This window comes from Eschrichtius robustus, chromosome 1 (assembly GCF_028021215.1).
Source record: "Eschrichtius robustus isolate mEscRob2 chromosome 1, mEscRob2.pri, whole genome shotgun sequence".
Classification (NCBI taxonomy): domain Eukaryota; kingdom Metazoa; phylum Chordata; class Mammalia; order Artiodactyla; family Eschrichtiidae; genus Eschrichtius; species Eschrichtius robustus.
In genome coordinates, this window is record NC_090824.1 from 90,568,003 (window position 1) to 90,592,324 (window position 24,322).

Genomic DNA, 24,322 nt, shown 5'->3' on the forward strand with positions numbered 1-24,322 from the left:
TCTCCCCCAAATTCTTTAAAGGCTTTCCATCACACAAAAGATAAAAATCTAAACTCTCTTCTATGATACACAAAGCCTTATGCTCTGGGCCCCTACCAACCTCAAGAGCATCCTCTCTCACCATTCCCTACCCTACCGTCCTTGTCACATTCTAAACATTCATTAAGCATGCCATGCTGTGTACATATTTACAAACCTTTTCATTCTGCCTGCAGTGTCCTTCTCCCCTGCCCTTCGATCTTATCTGCAGCACTCTGAGCACTACATCTTCTGTGAGGCCTTTTAGTCACCTTCAGGTAAGCTAGCAGGCTCTGGCCCCTCTTTCTAACACATCTTTCCATACCTCTACAACAGCAACCACAAGTTCTGGATTTGTTGCATGTCCAGTGTAAATGAGCTCCTAAGAGAATAGGGACCCTGTCTTTTTATCTTCTTAGTCTCAGTGCCCGCCATCGTGCTAGGAACACAGCAAAAAAGAAGCTGCTGGTAAATAAATGAATAAAATTTTTAAAATACTATAAACAACGGCTATGAGAGATGAGGGAAGGAAAGTTCCGAGAATCCTCTGACGTCAACCTGTCCACCTTCACACCTCTACACATCTTTGGGCTGCCTACCAAACGTACTGTTCCCACATCTGTGCTCTTTACGTTCTGCCTCTGTGCCTTTGCTCACCAAGCCTTCTTTCTATAGAACACCCTTTCCCTGTATCTCCCAATATCTAAAACCTTCAGTGTCCAACTCAAGTACTTTCTGGCCCTCACCCAGAAAGCCTTTATCAAAATTCTCTTCAGACACATTTCCTCCTCTTCTGAACTACTACACACACCTTCCATTTGACACACATCCCTTTCACTCTTAAGAGACAGCACAATGCAGTAGTTAGGAATGCAGGCTGTGGAATTAGACTGCCTGGGATGAATTCTAGTTCCTCTGTTTATTAGCTTTGTAGCATTAAGCAAGTGATTTTAACTTGCTATGTCAGTTTCTTGAGTGCAAAATGGGAATAACAATATCTACCTCACAGCTTAGTTGTGAGAATTAAATGAGTTAAATCACGTAAAAGTCCTTAGAATAGTGCCTGGCAGAAATAGAGACACAGATGTAGAGAACAAACATACGGACACCAAGGGAGGAAGGTGGTGGGGTGGTGGGGTGGGATGAATTGGGAGATTGGGATTGACATGTGTACACTAATATGTATAAAATAGATAACTAATAAGAACCTGCTGTATAAAAAATAAATAAAATTCAAAAGAAAAAAAAGAGTGCCTGGCATATAGCTAGTGCTCAATAAATGTTAGTTGCTATTACTATTTTATTTAATTATGGCAAGTGTTTCCCAAACTATGTAACATAGGGGTATAATACACATTACTTTAAAAAATGTTCAATGGTCAAATAAATTTGGGAAATGCTGTGTTACACAATAAAATATATTTTTTAAAATATTTATTCATTTACTTTGGCTGCGCCGGTTCTTAGCTGTGGAGTCTCTGTTGCGGTGTGCAGGATCTTTTAGTTGCGGCATGTGGGCTCATAGTTGTGGCACGCACGCAGGATCTAGTTCCCCAATCAGGGATCGAACCTGGAGCCCCTGCATTGGGAGCACAGAGTCTTACCCACTGGACCACCAGGGAAGTCCCGAAATAGATATCTTTACTGGAGGACTTCTTAGAGGCTTTAATGTAATACGCACTGTGAATCTCCATGGTGGGGGAGGGGGCAGTTACAGCACTAGGTGTTTTCTCAAACTTAATATTTATGACCATGGAACTTTGTTTTCCCTCTCAGAGTATCTAGCAGGCCTGCCGTTTCCAAAAATATACTTTAGAAAGCACCATAAAAAATATTAAATAAAGTAATATGTATAACACTTAAAAATAGTACCTGGCACATAGTTCAGTGTAGACTACAACAGTTACAAAAACTTTTTATGAAACCAAATTTTTTCTATAAAGCTGCTAAGCTCACAATTTTTCCAAACTAGTAGTAACATTGAAAAAAATTTCGTAAACATAAAATTGAAGGTAAATCAACGTTTTAAAAGAAATATTTCTGGAATTTAGTGTATAATAAATAAAGAACTGGGAACTCCCTGGCGGTCCAGTTGTTAGGACTCCATGCTTTCACTGCCGAGGGCCCAGGTTCAATCCCTAGTCGGAGAACTAAGATCCTGCAAGGTGCACAGCACGGCCAAAAAAAAAAAAAAAAAAGACAATTTCTCAAACTAATATAAAATGCTTTCTGACATGAGGGCCACAATGGCCCATTAATGAACAATAGCAATAATATGTTCCACTTAAAACTATATACCAGTTTTGGACTTCCCAGGTGGCACAGTGGTTTAGAATCCACCTGCCAATGCAGGGGACATGGGTTCGAGCCCTGGTCCGGGAAGATCCCACATGCCGCAGAGCAACTAAGCCTGTGCGCCACAACTACTGAGCCTACGTTCTAGAGCCCGCATGCCACAACAAGAGAAGGCACTGCAATGAGAAGTCCGTGCACCGCAATGAAGAGTAGCCCCGCTCACCACAACTAGAGAAAGCCTGTTGGCCGCAACTAGAGAAAAGCCCGCACGTAGCAACAAAGACCCAATGCAGCCAAATAAATAAATAAATAAATAAATTTATATATTAAAAAAATTTCAAAATAAAATAAAATAATAAATAAAACTATACACCAGTTTAATTCTCCCTGAGCACAACCTCCTATACGGCTAGCTAGCAGAGTTAAAGAAAAGTGCTTGACTAAGGAATAAGAATAGCTATGCCTCTTATCAATTACTAAAATGGTTCCCAGATATTAACATATATACCAAGAAAAGAGTGCCAGATCTTTAATTCTAGAAAATCTCTCTAACCTCAGCAAGTATTAGATCTAAACAAAGTCAGCATACAACATTGTACACTATAACAGTCAATAAACACCAATATTATGCTGACACTGGGAATGAGTCCATAATGAATCCTACTAAGAAATAAAGGTTCATCTCCGGGACTTCCCTGGTGGCGCAGTGGTTAAGAATCCGCCTGCCAATGCAGGGGACATGGGTTTGAGCCCTGGTCTGGGAAGACCCCACATGTCGCGGAGCAACTAAGCCTGTGCGTCACAACTACTGAAGCCCACGAGCCCTAGAGCCCATGCACCACAACTACTGAGCCCGAGTGCTGCAACTACTGAAGCCCGTGCGCCTAGAGCCGGTGCTCCATCACAAGAGAAGCCATCGCAATGAGAAGCCCGCGCACCGCAACGAAGAGTAGCCCCCACAGCAACAAAAACCCAACGCAGCCAAAAAAATAAATTAAATAATTAAAAAAAAAAAAAAAAGGTACATCTCCTACTAACAGGTTCATAACCACACACGAATGGAGACCAAGACCAGTGAGTAAAAAATGGTAACATGTGATAAAACAGTGAGAAACGATGAGAAAATACATGCAGCTAAGCAGGGAGTTCTACACTTCATTAGTTTCCATGGATTAAAAATAACACGTTAACAGGGAACTATATTCAACATCCTGGGATAAACCATAATGGAAAAGAATATAAAAAAAGCATGTCTCTATGTGTATAACTGAGTCACTTTGCTGTACAGCAGAGATGGACACAACAGTGTAAATCAACTACAATAAAAAAAAAATTTTTTTTTAAAACACATAAAATCTTTACACATGAGAGAGGTTTATCAATCTGTCCTTTATAGATACAGAATGCATGATGGGACTGGTTAAATAAGTGACCAGAGGTCAAACAGCCAACCTATGGTTGGGAAAGACAGAACTCAGAACTCTAGCCCAGTTGTTATATCTTTCTCATAAAAGGATTAAGGAAAACACAGTGTTAGTAGCTAGTTGTACAGGGAAGAGGGGAGCAGGTAGAGAGCCAGGGTAATTCCTCTATTGAAAAAAATTTGCCACATAGACCCACAGTGTACATTACCTCAGTTACTTTTCTTTCTACCTCTGTTCCGTCCACATAATACACATCTGTGATGACACGAGTGACAAGTGTGCGAACCTCACGAATTGTTCTCATGTGGCGATGCAAGACATGGCCATGAGGGGGCTGAGGCATATCAAACTCTTCCTCTCCCTGTGATAAAAAATAGAGAGTCTCATTGCAAACTGTCAGAATCACAAGTCAACTGCTTCATGATGAGCACTGTTCAGAGGTTCCATGAATCTAATGTGATGGAATTTTCCAGTTGCTTTGTTTCTATTCACCTATAGGTAACACTAGGGATGGACCAGCTGTCTAGCCAGAGGCTAGGAAAAGTCTGTATCAGTTTCACCTAAAACAACCTATTTCTGTCTAAATTAAAAGCATAACATCTAGCACTTATATCTAGGATATTTAAGTGAAACTTTGACCCCCTAAAAGCACATTGAGATTGTAATCCTCCTGATTTTGTTGCTGACTTGTCAATCAGCATTCAAGTTTACACTTACAACAGCTCTTCAGATAAAAGGAAGGCATTCTTTAGAATTTTATATAAAACAATAACATCTGTTAATCTCAGTGCAGTCTGTTTTTCCTGCATTAGTAAGTGAGACCTACGGTATATTTATACCTGGAACAAGATACACTGATTTCTCCTAGAATTAAATATGCAATATTTGATCTATTCCAAATAAGAGATTGTAACTAAAGAGTTGAGCTAGTGCCCAGAAACAGAGAACATTAGCAAATTAGGATTTCATATCTGGTTGTACCATAATCAGTTATATAGTTTAAATAAGACCCTACATTTTTATGACAACTGTTACCTACATGTTTTCTCATAACACCTAGATCACATTTATCCATATCCAAGCCCCCCACCCCGCTTCTACCCTATGGCTCTGCAACTGTGAGAGGAAATGCACACTTTTTTCTCCCACCTTATTTCCCCTATAGTAGACTGATTTTACTTTCTGCAGTCAGTGTCAAGGTGCCTAAGTCTTTCAAAAGAGTTCTATTTACCACTGCAATAATGAGTCTGTTTTTTTCCTGATAGTGTGAGAGTAATTTACCTAAAGTAATTTCTCTGAATAATTTGCACTCCAACTTCATGTTAGGGGTGAAATATCTACTAAAATTATGTGAATAAATATAAATAAAATAAAATGCATGGAAACTTATTCAACCAATTCCTTAAAATACTTCTGTATATACAACTTTGGTCAATGAATGGTCAGGGCATTGGTCCGTCACACGTCAGTCATCAGGGTGCATCAGAACCATGGCAGCCTGGACTTCCTGCCTGCACACGCAGGGGTCTAAAAGGTTTCAGCGCGCTTTATATATCCCTGAAATGCAGCCAAAAAGCCTCCCTGTATTCTTCCATTACAACAGCCAGACAAATGATCACTTCAAGAGAGATACCTAAATAAACATGTCTGATAGAATAAGAAAGGAGAGAAGGGAAAGAGGGCACATAAAAAGGAAGTTATGCTTACTCTCTTCAAATAGTCTTCTGAAAAGAGGTTTCTGTAAAGATAAATAGCTTGAGGATCTTGTTATAATCAAGGGAAGATAAAATAAAAATAAAACCACACTTTCACTTCATAGAAAACCACCTGGGACCCACTTGTCCAGGCCCACTTGAAATATAAATGGAAATTTAAGGTATGTCAAATGTAGGCTGCCTATGTTTTTCTCTGAGTACTGAACTGAGTCCTACCCAGACTGCAAGGGATAAAAAAGCACTGACACTTGGAAAACCTCCATACAGCGTTCCTCATTTTCCAACCATTCTTCAAAAGATGGCACACCAACCCCAATTTCTGTTACTATACCCACCATTTATATTTTTTTATTGTGGTAAAATATACTTAATATAAAATTTACCATTTTAACTATTTTTAAATATACAGTTTGTAGCATTATGTACATTCACATTATTGTAAAAACATCACCATATTCACCTCCAGAACTTTTTTATCTTTCTCAACAGAAACTCTGTACCCAATCAGCATCTGTATTTTTCTAGCACTTTTCTTTCCTTAGCAGGAGCAACTAGCTCTTAAATATGTCATTTCACTCTCTGTATGACATAGTAGTAGTATAGCATAAGTGGTGGTTGTGCTGGTAACAGCTGCAGTAGTAGTAGTTAAAATAATAATAATCAATAGGTTGTAGCAGTAGCCAACACATATTGAGCATTTACTGTGTGTCAGACCCAGTGCTAAGAGCTTTGCAAGCTTTATCTCAGAGAACTTTCACAACATCCAGATGACATCTGACTCTAAAGCCTGAGCTCTGGCTCACTGGCTCCTATCATCATGTTGAGACAAGAACAGAAATTATTTCCCTGTTTGACAGAGGGAGAATATGAGGAAGTAAAGGAAAATACAATCTAGTGGCAACCACATGATTGACGTCTTTAAGATAAAGTTGAACTCTTTTTATAAAGGCAGAGAAACCAAATTACTATGTGGCAGAATCAAACACTTTAAATTAAGGGCGAAAATAAACAGCTGCAAAATAGGGTCTAATGTGCTACAGCCCCTATATCCAAAAGGCTATGCTATTTTGAAACTTCCTGAATTGATAAGGTCTTAGGTCTCAGAGGCTGTGTTACTATAAAAGGCTAATATAAACAGAATTTTTGGAGAGGCATGGATAAACAGAGCAAGACTACACAAGCTGTGATTTAAAAATAGAAAAGCAACATAGCATAATGAAAAGAATACCGATTCTGAAGTCAGATATGCTGAGTTCAAATTCCAGTTCTGCCACCTACTGATGGCAAAATCTTGGGCAAGTTACTTAACCTCTCTTCAGCTTGGTTTCTTTACCTGTGAAATGGGAATAACAATACCAACCTCATGGGTTGTCTTGAGCACAATGCTGATATACTGTAGGTGTTCAATAAATAGGAATTATTTTATTTTTAGAAAACAAACAACTTGGACCATTCAAATGAGAGGCACATCACTAGTGAAGCTTTCCTAGGCAGATCCCAAGTTGAAGATGATCTACCAGAGCAACTGAAAAGGCAATTTAACCACTATTACTAATGAAACTTTATGAACTTCCTCTTGTTAGCATGTACATTACTACCACCACTTCTTACCCACTCAATTTTCACTAGTACCTACACTTCCCTACTCTATTCCCAAGAACCTGTTCTTCTTCTAGTCTCACGTTCATCAGCCCCAAACCTTTTCTTCCCAGTATGTCTATTCCGAGCCTCTTTCTGCAGTCCCTGGTCACCTGGGGACTTTCCCTGTTAGTGTTCTTTGTTTACAATACTGTGATACACTATCCTTCATGCTTCTTCTACTGCTTCCTCCTTTACTTTCTACTCTCTCAGTTCCTGGGAACACTGGTTAAATAGACTTGGGGGAGAAGCAATTAGCTCTTATGGTTATAAAGGAGGATGAGAAATGATGGTAGAAGGAAAGATTGAATGTAGGAAAGTATTACAGGACCCAGACTATATTCCTGGCTTTCTCTTCCAGTAAAGACCTACTTGACAAACTCTAGCACTATTCCATTTTCCCTGAAAGATTATCTTATTGGCTATAGCTACCCATAATTTTCACTACCCTCTCCCAATCCTGGATGAATTGTTTTTATGCTTTAACCACTGGTCTGTATAAAACTGTTAAGAATTATCATTAAGTAGAAGTACCACAACTTAAATTCTCTGGGAATCCAGAAAGTTGAAAACAGGGCCCCTGAGGTACCCTATATGTTCTCTCACCTGGCTATGGAGTGACTCTGTATCATCCCCAGGAGCACTGACTGGCTTCTCACCACTCCCCCTCTCAGTCTGAACTGTGGCATCTTGTTTTCCAGAGTTCTGGTCCACTGTACTGGTCCCTTGTTCACACACATTCTTTACAGTCTGAGTTGCTGCTGAAACAGTTTCGGGGACCCACAGGGAATGCTCTATGGTCTGGATTCCTATGTTATTTTGGCTGGGCCTTTCAATCAAGGCTTCACTAGATTTTCCCTGACTAGCATTCTGTCCTTCTTCCTGGCCTTCTGGCATGTCTGTCTCCATCGCTTCCCCTTGAGGACTGGATGGCTCCTGTGTGGCCACCTCCTGGGAGGCAGGAGAAGCAGGGTCTTTGACAGGACTACTGGGCTTCACAGGCTGTTGACTCTGCCTGGTCCTTTCGTCACCTTCTAATTTTCCCTTCTCTTCATCGTGAGTACTTGGAAAATGGAGCAAGTTCCCCCTGAAAATCAAGCACATAAAGAAACCATGTCAAAAAAAAAAGAAACCATATCAAGTAAGCAAGTGTATGTGTGAGTGTGTGTGTGTGTGTCCAGGGGGAACCATAATTTGGCACTCTGAGATATGTGGGGAAGGGTGAAAATGAGGTGACCGAGTATATGACCTCACAAGATTTCTCATCATAATTTCACTCCTGTGAAAAAATAACGGTACACAGGACTATTCCACCATGACGGTAAAACCGCCATAAAATTTCTTCTCTCCATTAGCTATGAACTCTGAAAACTGACACAGGAAAACAAGGTAAACAAAAGATGCAAAACCATTATTGAAGTCATAGACAGTGAAGGCAACTTAGGGATCTACTTCAAAACAGATCAACTAGGTCAAGATGTCTCATTTGGCTTTATTAATGGTTCTAATATTCCTTAAATGACTCCTAGCATTCTAGATACTGTTCATTACGCCCCTTGACTAATAATTTTAGGAAAAGAAACCCAATCTGTAAAGGAAAGAGTTGTAGGTGAGATTCTAGCTTTGCTAGCTATATTGACATTATCTACAACTAACCATTTCAGAATGACTTGGTTCCTCACAGTTCAAGATATTTCTTTTCATTAGTCTTCCCATTTGGCTATCAGTGATTTATTCATATATCCCACAAGCATTTGATGCATGTCTCCTACAAACCAGATACCGTGAAGCCCTGAGGTGCCTAGGAGCTTTCTTAAATGCTCTCAACAATACACCAGAATAAATAGGCCGATTAACTCCAGGTGAGCAGGTTACACAGAAACTTGACATTCACATCTTATTCATCTCCATACTTAAAACACTTAACACGGGGTTTAATATAAAGTAAGTGCTTAATAAATTTACTTTCAACAAAAGAATGTTCTCTCAATCAATTAACTGCAAAAACCTACTTTCAGATTAACTAATTGCATAACTGTGTTCATCATACAGAAAATGCCCATAACTTCTAACTTGTTAGTAAACCGTAAGTTCAATGCATCACTGTACTATAAAAAACAACATACTAATGCATTTTTAGGTTGCGTTAAATATATAACAACCAAAATAAAGATAAAAAGAATCCATTCTGAACTGACCATGGAAAAACATCTGGAATGTTTCAGGTCATCATATTTTACAAAGCAAAAACTGAGATATACCCAGAAGATAACATCCAGGACGATAAAGGGCCTAGAAACCATGTCACATGCTGCTGTGTTTGGCCAGAGAAAGATGGAGCCATCTAGACAGAAAAAGCTGTCTCCAACTTGGGAGGAGCTCTCACCCTTAGAAGCTGAACTAACCTGGGTAGACAGAAAAAAGAAGCATGAAGAACTCTTTAGGGCTTGCTCTGCTCTGGATCTTGGAGAAGAAAGAGAAAAGGAGAAGTCTCTGAGGTTTCTATCTTGTGTAGCTCAGTTTACCAAAACAGGAGATCAAAGTGGGATTTAGAAAAGAGTTCTAGCCAAAGAGAGCCTGGTGTACATTTGGTTGTTAGAGCTTGTGTCTTCTCTGTCAGGAACTTCAGCTGAATGAGGATATATGGTCCAGTGAAGAATAGGTAAGAATAAGATCACCAGAAGACAGATGAATAACACCTATCTGGTTTATAAGTGATCATACATATAAAATTACTTAGCACAGTGCTAGATACACAGCAGATGCTCAATTAATATTAGCTGCATAAGACAAAGTATGAACTGAATACCCATGTTTGAATCTTTAAGACATCTAACATATCAACACCTGAGCAATAATGAAAGTGAGCCAAAAGCTAGAAGGGACAAGACTTGATTAACCATTTCAAGAATTCAATTACCATTGTTCCCCACACTTTAAATAAGCCTAGACATTTTACCTCAGAAGCTATTTATTTAGTGTAGAACTTCCAAATAGAGTTTTACTTCTAAAACAAAGCTTTATTTTTGACTTTTTAATTCTTAATTGACAAATATTAGGCTGCTTTTTTCTCCCAAACTGTTAATTGGAACAACTCCAATCTCTCTAAAGACTAAAGGTATCTCATTGCAACATCAGAAATATTCAGCAGATTCCTGTCAAATATCAGAATTTTGGTATCTATCTTTCTTGGGTTAGCATCAGTCAAATAAGTAAATGATGTTCAAATCACAGTCACAAAAAAAAAAAAAAAATCACAGTCACTTCCCTCCAAGAAAGATCTATCATAAAGATGTGGTATATTAATCTCCCAAGAAAAAATAAAGAAGGAATCTTCAGTACCAGAAAAGAGACAGAAGAAATTCAGTAATTGTAAGAAGGACCACACGTCTCTTTCTTCATTAGTTCCAGCTACACAATTCTACTCTGGTCACTATATATGTCAGATTTAGAAACTGATGCAAAGAAAGCAAATTTTAGCAGGGAAAGCCTGGGTAAAATTAATCCAAAGTGAAACATGGAAGAAAAAACCTCCATATTTAACAAACTTCTAACCATTCTGTTTTGAGTGTACGTCTGTCTGTGGAGGAACTGGAATCAAAACCAGCTGGAGGGCTTCCCTGGTGGCACAGTGGTTAAAAATCCGCCTGCCAATGCAGGGGACATGGGTTCAATCCCTGATCCGGGAAGATCCCACATGCTGTGGAGCAACTAAGCCCATGCGCCACAACTACCGAGCCGGCGTTCTAGAGCCCACGAGCCACAAATACTGAAGCCCATGCGCCTAGAGCCCGTGCTCTGCAACAAGAGAAGCCACTGCAGTGAGAAGCCCGCGCACCACAACGAAGACCCAACGCAGCCAAAAATAAAAAATAAATAAATAAATAAATAAAAAACAACAGCTGGATTCTCAGGCCCTTGTTCTCAGGTCCTTGTTCTACCTTGAACAAAAATCACCAGCATCCTAGTCTCTCTCTATTTTAAAACAGTCTCTAGTGGGAAGCAGCCGCATAGCACAGGGAGATCACCTCGGTGCTTTGTGACCACCTAGAGGGGTGGGATAGGGAGGGTGGGAGGGAGGGAGACGCAAGAGGGAAGAGATTTGGGGACATACGTATATGTATAACTGATTCACTTTGTTATAAAGCAGAAACTAACACACCATTGTAAAACAATTATACTCCAATAAAGGTGTTTAAAAAAAAACAAACAGTCTCTATTTTAAAATAGGAAGGCAATACGATGCGATCTATAAATTTCCTAATTGGTGGGTCAACACCATACCATTTTTGGAATAAAACAAGGTGGCATTTCGCCTAACAAGCTTCCTGATACAACAGAGGATATCATCTGGGCTATCTGATTCCCAAGAATACCAACAAGTTCACATTTAATCATCAGAACATCCAATAAAAGCACTGACATGTTTCTCCTAAATATTTCTATCAATAAGGAACACAGAAATTATGTTGCAGGGAATTCCCTGGCAGTCCCATGGTTAGGACTCTGCACTCTCATTGCCGAGGGCATGGGTTCAATCCCTAGTTGGGGAACTAAGACCCCGCAAGCCATGGCGCAGCCAAAAAAAAAAAGAAAAAAAGAAATTATGTTGCAAATAACACTATTAGGAATATACCTGTTGACAAAACATTATTATATTCCCTAATTACAAAACCATTGAATTCTAGAGATAAAAGATTCCACTTCATAATGAAAATACAAACTTATTCCATTGCCATTACTTATTTCCCTATACTAAATATAAGAACCACATATTCCAAACAAGATACTTTTCTAATAGAGAAGAAATACTTTGTAATTCAAAAAATTCTTTCCCCCTTCAGAGCTGTTCTAAGAGATGAAGGAGTAAAGAAATTACAGGAAATTTTTCATTCCATCGAGTCTGACAAACTTTAAATTTGAGATGCTGAACATCTGTCTCAGTTTTGCCGTATGGGAAATTAAAGAGAAATAAAAAGTCTGTTAAAAGTAAACATTTTTGGGACTTCCCTGGTGGCGCAGTGGTTGAGAATCTGCCTGCCAACGCAGGGGACACAGGTTCGAGCCCTGGTCTGGGAAGATCCCACATGCCACAGAGCAACTAAGCCTGTGTGCCACAACTACTGAGCCTGTGCTCTACAGTCCACGAGCCACAACTACTGAAGCCCACGCACGTAGAGCCCAGTGCTCCGCAACAAGAGAAGCCACCGCAGTGAGAAGCCTGTGCACAGCAATGAAGAGCAGGCCCCGCTCACCGCAACTAGAGAAAGCCCACGCGCAGCAATGAAGAAGACCTGACGCAGCCAAAAATAAATAAATAAATAAATTTATTTTTTTTTTAAAAAGTAAACATTTTCAAACTAAGTAAAAGGAAGCAATCTTAGAAATACAGAATGATATATTTTCATAAGTTTATGAAGACTGAATAATTTTAAATTGATAGAATTGGCAGATAAAGACAAAAATCTATATCTATAAAATATTTAATAAAATTTCTGACATCTTATTTATAAATCCACCTGGAATATGTCACAGTCCCTCAGATAAAAGAGTAAGCTCAAGTTCACAAAACAGTAGCAGTATATTCCAGATTTTGCTACCAACCATTTTGTGAATCAATATAGCCCAAAAGATGCTATGAAAATAATGCTTGCCTGATGGGTACAGAGGGGGAATCCTGACTTCGAGCCTCATCCTCTCGCTGGGCTTCACAGACACAGCTAAACGCAGACATGGTCTTCTGGGGACTAAAAAACAAATTAAAGCAATATACTGTGTTAGTTTTGAAAGGAAAAGTACCTCTGGAAATTATCCTTTTAGGCACAGAGAGAATAAAATCCTTTCTCTGAATCTGAAAAATCTGAACACCGAATATTTGATGACATTAAGGAATCAATGTCAATTTTAAAAGCATGATAGTAGTACTGTGGTTAAGTCCAAAATAAAGACTTCTTATCTTTTAGAGAGAGCATTGAAATATTTACAGATAAAATGATATAATGCTAGAATTAGCTTAAAAATAATCCAGTGGAGAGGAGAGTGCTGGAAGTATTTATAAATGAATCAAGACTAGTCATAAGTTGGTAATTTTTTGACACTGGGTGATGAATATATGGTAGTTCATTATACTGTTCTCTTTACTTTTGTATATTGAAACCTTCAATAACGAAATGTGTGAGAGAGAAATAAGATGGCAGCAAGTAATCTGAACAGTGCCCAGTTACAGACAACACTTAAAAAAAGTGGTACTGCTTCACCTAAATGCAGAGGAAGCAGTGATCATTTAAACTATTCTACAGAGCTTACTTTAAATATTTTCTTATGGTGAACCCAATGGTAAAGTAAATAGTCAAAGATTCTTAAAATCTAGATTCTCATATATAAAGTTTGCTTCACAGCAATACCAGTGAATCTCATTCCATGATCCACCAATCCAACCCTCTGTCTCAAGTTTTTTCCCTATTTTTCCATCCCTACATTCCACCCAAAGGGTCTAGGAATCTTCAGCAGCACATTCTGTTCTCTCTTAACAAGCACATGTACAGACTAATAACAAGTTGTGTCGGGTACACAATTCTGTTAAACCCAAAGAGATTTCTTCAACACATCATTAAAGAGTCTTCAACTGAATAAGGATTCAAAGGTACTTATCTTTCAGATTAAATATGCAAAAACCCAGAAAACAATTAATCTCTCTAGACACAGCTTGGCACAAATCAAAGGATTCAGATGGGTCAGAAACTTCCAACTAAGGATCAAATTTAGTCCACAGACAAGCAGGACATTTTATTTTTAAAATTCCTGATTTCTCTTTAAAAATTTAAAGATTTGGCAACAGTAGGTGTGCATGGTAATGATCGGCTGGAAATGAACAAGGGCTACTACCCACCCCCCTTTTAAATGGGACACACGTTCAGCTGGCCATCATCGTCAACATTTCACGCTCTTGCACCTAGCCTGATTTACTTACTTATAGTACCTGTCTAGCCTGATTTTAGCCTGTTTATATTTCAACAACCACTGGTAGTATTTTCATACTGGATGACTCACGCCGGAAACCAATGAAACAATTCTATTCTCACGGCCACCAGATGGCAAAGCTTACCACCAGAGCCTCAGGATGGGGTCATACTCATCCTCAAAGCATTACAGCATTCATGACAAAGCAAAAATAACACTTCAAGACTGTAGCTAATTTGGCAGGCAGAAGAGAAAATGGCCTGAGGCTATGGGTGGCCATGGGAGCAGACCGTAAAAGGAAAAAGGTCTATGGCTATCTCTTGTTAACCCTGTTTCCTCACCAATGGCAAAAACAATCTCAATCTCACCCACAGAAAAAGAAAAAAGGGCACTCCCACATGAACAAAAGGGAGAAAGGGAAACACCATTAAATATCTTATTCTAAGTATAGCAAAAGCTTTATCAAAGTATTAATAAGAAAGCCTAGGGTTACATTCAACACATTGCTAACTCCTTTATGCTGAAGTCTCATTTTAAGTTTTTTGCCTCTCTTGATAAATTATCTTCCCCTCATTACCAGTGGCTTTGTATATTAAACTCCTCTAAATAGCAACCAGCTCTGGTTACCTGGCAACAGCCTCAGCAACAGCAGTAGATCCATTTTTTCTTTCACCAGTTGCTGGCTCTGAATAAAAACAAAAGCAAGGAAAGAAAGGAAAGAGAAACAGAACTCAGTATCACACCTTAAAACCTTCTCTTAAAAACCTGCTCAACCCCAATGATACTCTAAAATAATGCTTGGATTTCAGAAGCTTCTGAAGGCCTCCTTTCACTATGACATAAAAAAATAATAATAAAAATGAAAAATAAAAACCTGCTTTACTAGTATTTGCAACAAATAATAAAAAGGAAATGGGTAAGAATAATAAGTGAACATGAAAAGACTTATCATTTAATGATATGTCTTTCTCACTTCTACCGATTTTCTTTCAAACTTCCTACAGAAGACTAATCAGTTTCTCCAGAAATACAATATAATGAATTACTAAGCAGTAACATTTAAAAATGAAAATGAAACTTCTGAATCTCAATTCATCTCTTCTCATACAAGTAAAAAAATCATGCAGTAAAAAAACACAAAATTAATAAACAAAAAAATTTTAATTTAAAAATTTCAAAACAAATTTAAAAGAAAAAAACTTCTAAAAGTTTATAAATCTGAAACTAACACAACATTGTAAATCAACTACACTTCAATAAAATTTTTTTAAAAAGGAAAAACGTTAATAAGATCAATTATGTAGAAAAATGTCTCAGTTCATGCACAAATTTTAAATAGTGTACAGTTTTAAAAGAACCCATATGACATAGAAGGTACTCAAGTTCTTCCCAAAGTGCTTTTGGGATAGATATTTGAAACATAAAACACATTTTCAAGAAAGAATCTGTAGCAAAAATTAAAGGTCATACTGAAAAGAATCCCATAGTCTCAAAGCAATGTCACTAATGCCAAGGGATTAAAATTTGTTCATTTACAATTCATTCCAGCCTTAGAGAAAATAACAAATATTTTTAAACATTTCTAAAATAAGTCATAACCCAATATAATCTGAATAGTCCATCAAGGAGGCAGCTGAAGTTTGGTGGTTAGAGCACTTGCTCTGATACAGAAACCTGGCTCAGGCCCTGGCTCTAGCACTTAGCTGTCCAACCTGGGGGTAAACTTCATCTTCTGAGTCAGTTTCCTCATCTATAAAATAGGGATAAAAAAGGACCAACACGGGAATTCCCTGGCAGTCCAGGTGGTTAAGACTCTGCATTGCACTTTTACTGCTGTGGGCCCGGGGTTCAATCCCTGGTCTGGGAACTAAGATCCCACAAGCTGCAAGACCAACCCTCATAGGTTTGTTGTGAGGATAAAATGAGGAAAACTGTGGGTATGGTGGCTGATTATCAGGAAAGGTAGGAAAATTTACCAATATGGTCATCTTTAACATTTAGCTCCATTTAAGGTCTTCCCAATTGTAATTTCAAATCTAAAGATTCAAAGCTACCATGTACTCTCTCTTGATAAGCCCTACTTGATTTCAGAGAAGATGACAATAAGGATGGAAACATGTAATACTTTATTTCTACTGAGGTTCTAATTTTCAAATCAATAAGCACTGAGAAACAGAATAGCACTATAATTCAGAGCCAGACTTCTGGTTCTTGGAACTACTTTGGATTCAGGCTACTTTATTTACTAGCTGTGTGACTCTAGGAAACATGCCCAACCTCTCTGTGCCTCAGTTTCCTTAGCTGTAAAATGAGAATAACAATAGGATCTACTTTACAGGTTTGTTATGAGATTTTATGAGCTGCACATGTATGGAATATATGCCTGGCATATAGTAAGAACTCAAAATATATTAGCTAAAATTTCTTTTCTTTGGTCTCAGAGAATGAGAAATCCTTATTCAAGTCCACTCACTCTATCTGTGGTCTTTGAAAGCTCCCCTTCCATCTCTCTCTCAGGGGTCTCATTTTTAACCCATCTCTCTTTTGGAGATTTCCTTTCAATCTATAAACCTGCTCAGGTATCCCTCAGCCTAAAAATGAAAGAAAAAAAAAAACAACTCCTTCAGTCCTGTATTTCTCTCTAACTTGCCGTATTTTTTCTTCCTTTCTCACATAAACTTCGCAAAAGTAGAATACATTTGCTGCCTCTTCTCCTCCCCTTCACTCCTCAATTACCTTCAGTATAGCTCCTACCCAAACCACTACACTGAAATAGTTCTTGCTAGAGTCACCAAACGGATCCTAATTGCCAAGTCCAGTGTACATTTTCAGATATATCTTACTAGACCTCACTTCTGCATATGACATTGTTGTCTTCTTTTAACTCTCCTTCCCTTAGGCTTCCATGGCGTTATACTCTCCTAGTCCTCTTCTCGGAATATTCCTTTGCAATCTCCTTTATAAAACTCCTTCCTCTTCTAACGCCATTAAACCACTTTTACAAACTACCTAATGGAAGAATTATAAGCTTTAGAGTCAGATGGATCTGATTCACACTCCAGCTCCACCTCTTAACCAATTACTGTAATCTCAGGTTTAAAACCTCTCTTAGTCTCAGTTTTCTCATCAATAAAATGGAAATAAGGATATCTACTTCAGAGTGCTATCATGAAAACAAAATGTAGATGTAAAGTCATTCTATATTTTTTCCTCTCTCTTGCTTCCATATTTAACTGGTCCCAAGGTCCTCTCTATTCTACTATTCATCTCTCAAATTCACCCCCTCATCTCCATCCCCACTACTAATGACCCCACTTCCTGGTTAAAGACTGCATTTGCCAGGCAGCAGAATAGAAAATGGGCAAGGAAAGGAATGATGAACAAAGGCACAAATTTTTCAAACATTCAGCTGATCCTTTAAAGAAAGCAAATCTGATCATATTACTCCCTTGCCTAAAATTCTTCAGCTGTTCAGCATGATGTAAAAAGTCTTTCACAATCTAGTCCCGACTTTGCAGCCATTCCCTCGTACCTTCTCTGTATTCTAGCCATACCAAACAACTGGCAATTAATGTGGGAAATAGCTAACATAAACCTACAATGTGAATCCACAATCCTAAATTTTCTACCCACTTCTGAACTCCTTCTGATTATGAAAACCAATTAGTTTATATAGACACAAGTTTAATACAGAGATACAAGCAATACCACAGAGGTTACAAAACGGAACATCTGCAGTAACATTAACAGTGACTAGCCGAAAACAAAGAATTAAATTCATGAGAATAAGACTTTACAAATACATTTATAATTATAAAAGTATCATTATTAAAACTAGAAGAAAGATAATTAATACTTCCAGAAGATCTGGAGCTACTAGTTACCCAAGATTAACACAAAATAAAACTTACTTTCCAGACTAAACTGCAAAGACTCTTCACTCGCCTCAGTCTCAGGACTGACCAATTTCATTCTCAGACACAATTGATCACCCGTTTCTGGGGCAGCCCCAGAATCTCCTTTTTCATTCCCAAGCATGGGGTCGTTGGTCTCCACCATGCTTTCAGACATGACATCACTGGTTGCTATGGTGCTTTCCGGATAGTTGCTAATACCTGAAAGAAGGGAGGCAGGGGGAAGGAAGGAAGAAAGAACACTAAAATACAAATATGAAAAATAACAATTCAAGGTCATCAATTTGCCTGTTTGGCTCCATAGCTCTGCAGGATTGAAGAGGATTCCTAGGATAGATCCTGTCACAAGTATCAACAACTACGCACTAGTATTGACACCTGGTCTTAAGAAGAGCAACAGGATTCAGTTCCACTTCTGCATCTGGACAAAGGATGCTGCATGAGCCCTCAGCCAACCCACATCTGCCAGCATCAAGCATAGGTAGCAGGAGACTCCAGACGGCATGATTGTTACCTCCCAGCACTGACTAGAGAAAACAAATAGGTTAATGTAGAAGACTACCAGCTGCTTCAGGGAAGGAGGATCTAAATTTTCTTCCCCTGTCAAGCAGCAGACTGATTAGCCAAGGTCCTGAATAAACAGTACTTCTACACTACCTGCTGTCTCTTCCTCATACAACAGCTCTATATCATTGCTTAGCACTCAGAGTCCATGGCCTTGCAAGTAATAGAATAAAATCTTTATAAATAGTCTTTCTTCCTTCCTTCCATCCTTTCTTTCCTTCCTCTCATCACTGCTCAACATCTCTTGGGAGTAAACTCATGGAATCAGACACCACAACCTTATTCTTCCTAAGACAAAAATCAATCTTATCAGGCAGGCCCAACTCCTCAGATATAAAAGAATCACTGGCATAAAGGATGATATCTCAGAAATTCTGCTTTAAACATCATTACATTTTAATCACTCACCAATAGGAGTACTGTGTCTCTTGGGCTCCAATTTTAGGTGCCCAATAAGAGGTGGAGTTGCACCAGTCAATGGTGGAATAATATCACCTTCTTTAGGCAAAGTAAAATGAAATGGAGTTTCTGGAGAAAACAAAACAAAACAATGATAAACAAAAAGGAAACCAAAACAGAAGTATAAAAAAAGCAAAAGTGAGGAGAACGGCAAGAAATATCTCAATTATTCTTTTCCTTTGCTCCCAAATTCTGCCTCATTCCCAAGCCCCCTCACCAAGCCTCTCAACCAATTTCCTACTATTTTCTCTGTTCTCTGTACAACCATCAACAGGACTAACACAAAGTAGACAACCAGGGACCAGGCAAACAGAGGAAGCCCAAAAGTTTGGAGGCCTGAGGAACATGGGGTCAAAAGGAACAGAGAAACATCTGAGCCCCAAGACAGTAAGTACATATGGGGATACTCAGTGATACAAAGTTGGATAGTTTCAAATCTAGATGTTTTAATTTTGTGTAATGCTAACCCAAGGAGTTAATTTATAAGCTTTAGCAATCTGTAGGATTCTCTATGTTAAAATCTGATGTTAATACTTAAAATTTACAATCTACTCAAAGAGGTGACAAAGGATTTCATGGGCTAAAGCAGGGGTCCCCAACCACCGGGCTGCTAGGAACCGGGCCGCACAGCAGGAGGTGAGCGAGCGAGGCTTCATCTGCCGCTCCCCATCGCCTGCATTACCGCCTGAACCATCCCCCCGCCTTCCGCCCCACCCCCGACCCCATCTGTGGAAAAATTGTCTTCCACGAAACTGGTCCCTGGTGCCAAAAAGGCTGGGGACCGCTGGGCTAAAGGACTTCAAAATACTCATTGGTTCTAACAGAAACCTTTGGGTTTCACAGTTCAGCAGTACTGACCAGCATTTCACTCCAGGCCATAGCGGTAGCGTTCATATCTAAATCTCTGTACAATGGTAAATCTCACATACATGAGCATCCCCACTGTACACATTTTGGTTAGTCATTATTAAATTAAACATTTGTCAAGAGACAAAACTTTACTTTTTAACTAGGTCTCAGTTCCAATTTCTAATCAGAATTAGCAAATTGCCAAAATCACATTTTCTGATTTCCTAATTATCTCTTTTAATAAAACGACTAAGTTTGGGAGAATAAAAGAATTACGCCAGATTGCTGTTCTTAAACCTGACATATGAAAATTTGTACTTACTTTCCTGGAATGGCTCAAAATAACTATAATCTGGCATACCAGTCACTATTCCTTGTGAAAACAGTTTGTCTAATGTGCTTCCCAACATCACCAAGCAATTCTCCAATTCCCAGCAGACACTTAGCGGGTGTCCTACGAAGTTAACTCAATTCTGACACTATCTACCCAGAGGTAGCATCAGATCCCACAAGTTAAAGGCTCAGTCCCGCAAGACTGCCCTCACTTAAGACATCAGTCGAAGTCCGGGCTGTTACCTGTGCTTCTAATCAACTGGCTCTACACTGCAGGTTCCCATGACACTTTCCTCATATTCCATTAATTAGCTAGAGCTACTTATAGTACTCAGAGAAACATTTACTTACGTTTACCAGTTTATTATAAAGGACACAAGTGAACAACTAGATGAAGAGGTACATAGGGTGAGGTCTGGAGGGTTCTGATAGCAGGAACTTCTGTCTCCCATAGAACTGGGATTAGATACCCTTCTGGCTCATTTATCAACCAGGAAACATCAAATTTTGTTGTTCAAGAGTTTTTATAGAGCTTTAATCTCCACCCCTCCCCACGGAGGAGGTGGGTGGGTGGGGCCGAAAGTTCCAACCCTCTAATCACTTTGTCTTTCTGGTGAACAGCCCCATCCCTGAGGCTATGTAGGGAAGATCCCACCCTAAATCACCTCAATAGCATTACTCAGGTGTGACAGAAAGGGCTTAAGCTATTCCTATGGCTTAGGAAATTACAAGGGTTTTAGGAGCTCAGTGCCAGGAACTGGATGAAAACCAAATATATTTCTTATTATACCACATTTTTCTTCTTTCATCTCTTCCCATTCCACTTCCACCCTTTATTATCTTTAATATCAAGCACACCTTGATATTTTTTCTTCAAAATCACAAAACAACAACAAAAAACATCTCTTACATTTACATGAAAGAAAATGAATTAGCAACTTGAAGGGATGAAAAGAGAAAATGAATGGACTTTAGAAATAAAGGATGAAAAGTACACATGCGCTGCTAAAGAAACTGTGAAAAGCAGAAGTGGAGAATCTCAACGTCATTATCTAAATGGCAAAGAATTCCACCATAGTTATAGCAAGAAGAAATGGGTTGGTAGGTAAGCATTCATTCTCTGGCAACTCCGTAAAAAGCAAGTCCTTTAAGTTAATAAAGAACTTAAAAAATATACAGAAACTAAAAAAAAAAAAAAAAAACCACCTCACAAAGCATCATACGTTCTAAAGATATATTTTACAGAATTTTCATTCCTGGAAAAACCACCTATTCTGCTCTCTTGACAGGAACCGTCCCTCACATTATGATCGACATTCAGACTTCTGAAAATCTGTATAAAATCTCTAAGTACATCCTTCTACATGACAAACCATAATACGCAAATGTAATATGCAAGCATTAACTACAGAAGATTATTTATGAAAAGTTATCTTAGCACCAGTGATCTAACACATCACTAAAACCTAATGGAAAATTGGCTCTTATACAGGCAGCAATGCCACTACCCTTATCTGGTCTTCAATGCCTCATTCCTGGATTATTACAACAGCCTATCAATTACTTTGTCTGCCTGAAGTCTCCCCCTTTCCCCAACCCACAATTCTTTCTGTATAGCAACCAAAGCAACCTTCCTGTAAAACATGACTTAGACAGACAACAGTATTTAGATGTAATGAAATTATAAAAATCTTCAATAATATAGAATATTAGGTCATTCAGACAGTTCTTTACCATAACTCAACAGAATCAGAGAAACTATATCATACAGTTTTATAGTAGGAAAAAGCATAGACTTGGGAATCAGGAGACCTAAGTTCTAGTTCCACTTCAATCATTAACTAGCCACATGACTTTAGGAAGAAGACACTGAACCCAATACCGCTAACCTCCTTTAAAGCTCTAACATTTCTCATTCTGAAGAGGAAAACACGAATTCATGAATATAAAGCCTAATGAACAGGGGGAATTTTGAGATTAAAAAAAGTACTACTAATAATCACTCCTAAACAAGAAGTATAAACTAGGATTGTTCCAGGAACACTGAAGGGCATGATCACACCCATACCTGGTCCAAAACTTCAAGGTTTTCACTAGAATATAAATTCCTAACTCTTCAGTGAGCATTCAATTAACTAGTAGTAGTCATTCTACTCTTTCTTTAATTATTCATGTTATAAAGCCTCTATTCAATGTCTTCCAAATTCTTTCCTATTTCTCTGCTTTTGTTCACTCATCTGAAAGACACATTAAACCTAGCCAAATTATTGCCAAATCACCATCAAATCTTGCAAAATAATATTCCGTCCTTTTAAATTTACTGGAATTTTCCACATATTTAATTCTTTCTCTAACATTTAACACGCCTACATTATTTTTTTTTTAATTTTTTTTAACTTTATTTATTTATTTATTTATTTTTGGCTGTCTTCGCTTCTGTGCGAGGGCCTTCTCTAGTTGTGGCGAGTGGGGGCCACGGTTCATCGCGGTGCGTGGGCCTCTCTTGTTGCGGAGCACAAGCTCCAGACGCGCAGGCTCAGTAGTTGTGGCTCATGGGCCTAGTTGCTCCGCGGCATGTGGGATCTTCCCAGACCAGGGCTCGAACCCGTGTCCCCTGCATTGGCAGGCAGACTCTCAACCACTGCGCCACCAGGGAAGCCCCGCCTACATTGTTTAAATTACCAAGTCCCTTCTTGCTTTCCGAGATTATCATGGGCCATCCTGTTGTACGCCAACATACCAACCCATGAAGAAAGACATGAATGAACAAAAGGAAACTTAACACCAATTGTCAAACCATCTGAGTGGAGAGTTTGTCCTTATTACCAAGGACTTTTAGTGAATTCATTAGTCCATGTTTAAAACCCTCAATGCCAGGAAGGTCTCTCTTACTTCTAACTTTGTTACAGTCTTAAAGCCCTTTTTTTCTTCTTTTGTTCTCAAGAGAACTGGTCAGTTCTTAGAATTGATTAAAAGCTATCTAATTAAAAATATGAGGGACTTCCCTGAGAGCGCAGTGGTTAGAAATCCGCCTGCCAATGCAGGGGACACGGGTTTGATCCCTGGTCCGGGAAGATCCCACAGGTGAGGAGCAGCTGAGCCCGTGCACCACAACTACTGAGCCTGCGCACCCTAGAGCCCGCGTGTCACAACTACTGAGCCTGCGTGCTGCAACTACTGAAGCCCGCGCGCCTAGAGCCCATGCTCCACAACAAGAGAAGCCACCACAATGAGAAGCCCGCGCACCGCAACGAAGAGTAGCCCCGGCTCGCCACAACTAGAGAAAGCCCACATGCAGCAACGAAGACCCAACACAGCCAAAAATAAAAAATAAATAAAATAAAGACTTATTGAACTTGCTACGGTTTTTCACATCATCAAGCCACCACAAATTTATTCTATATTGAATAAGGATGGGCTTTGTGGATGAAGAATGTTACCTGCCAGATCAGTAAACAAAGGATGTTGTGGCCATCAAACCATCAGCCACTACAGCTGCCCAACAACGGCAAGCCCTGAAGGAACTCAGGATGGAGACAAACAGGCTGCCCACCACCAGGCCATCAGCCACTGCAGCTGCCCCAAACAGTGCACCCTGAGGGGATTCAGGATGGCAAAGAACAGGATACTGGCCCTAGATAGTTACAGTGCATATCAAAGGAATGATTTCAATGAGCTCAGACTATTGCATCTTCCTATACTTAGAAAAGAGCTAAATTCATTAACTTCAGATGTCTGGTTTTCTTTAATTAACAATCATCTTTTGCTGTTTCAACTACCTGGTTTTTGTTGCAAAAACTCCTCTATATCCTGGCTCCTCCCTTACCTCTTGGGAGCAGTTCCTCAGAGCTATCTGAGAGGCTGACTCCCAGGCTTAAGTCCTCAGTTTTGTCCCCTGAATAAAACATAATTCTCAACTTCTATTTTTTTTAATATATATATATTTATTTATTTGGCTGCGCTGGGTCTTAGTTGCAGCATGCAGGATCTTTTAGTGGTGGCATGCGAACCCTTAGTTGCAGCATGTGGGATCTAGTTCCCTGACCAGGGATCGAACCCAGGCCCCCTGCATTAGGAGCATGGAGTCTCAGCCACTGGACCACCAGGGAAGTCCCCAGTTCTCAATTTCTAGGTTGTGCATTTTTTTTTTCAG

The 24,322-nt window shown here is 39.1% G+C and overlaps 1 protein-coding gene across 2 annotated transcripts in view; it reads right to left on the bottom strand.

The window, feature by feature from the left end:
- The window catches only part of TP53BP1 (tumor protein p53 binding protein 1), a 69,982-nt gene that overhangs the window by 16,490 nt on the left and 29,170 nt on the right, over positions 1 to 24,322 (bottom strand). For both annotated transcript variants that reach the window (XM_068550333.1, XM_068550329.1), the window contains exons 13-18: positions 18,937 to 19,056; positions 17,962 to 18,165; positions 14,678 to 14,735; positions 12,745 to 12,837; positions 7,697 to 8,177; positions 3,946 to 4,098 (exon numbers count right to left, since the gene is read on the bottom strand). In XM_068550333.1, coding sequence (XP_068406434.1) covers positions 3,946 to 4,098; positions 7,697 to 8,177; positions 12,745 to 12,837; positions 14,678 to 14,735; positions 17,962 to 18,165; positions 18,937 to 19,056 — 1,109 coding nt within the window. The remainder of the gene's footprint in view (positions 1 to 3,945; positions 4,099 to 7,696; positions 8,178 to 12,744; positions 12,838 to 14,677; positions 14,736 to 17,961; positions 18,166 to 18,936; positions 19,057 to 24,322) is intronic.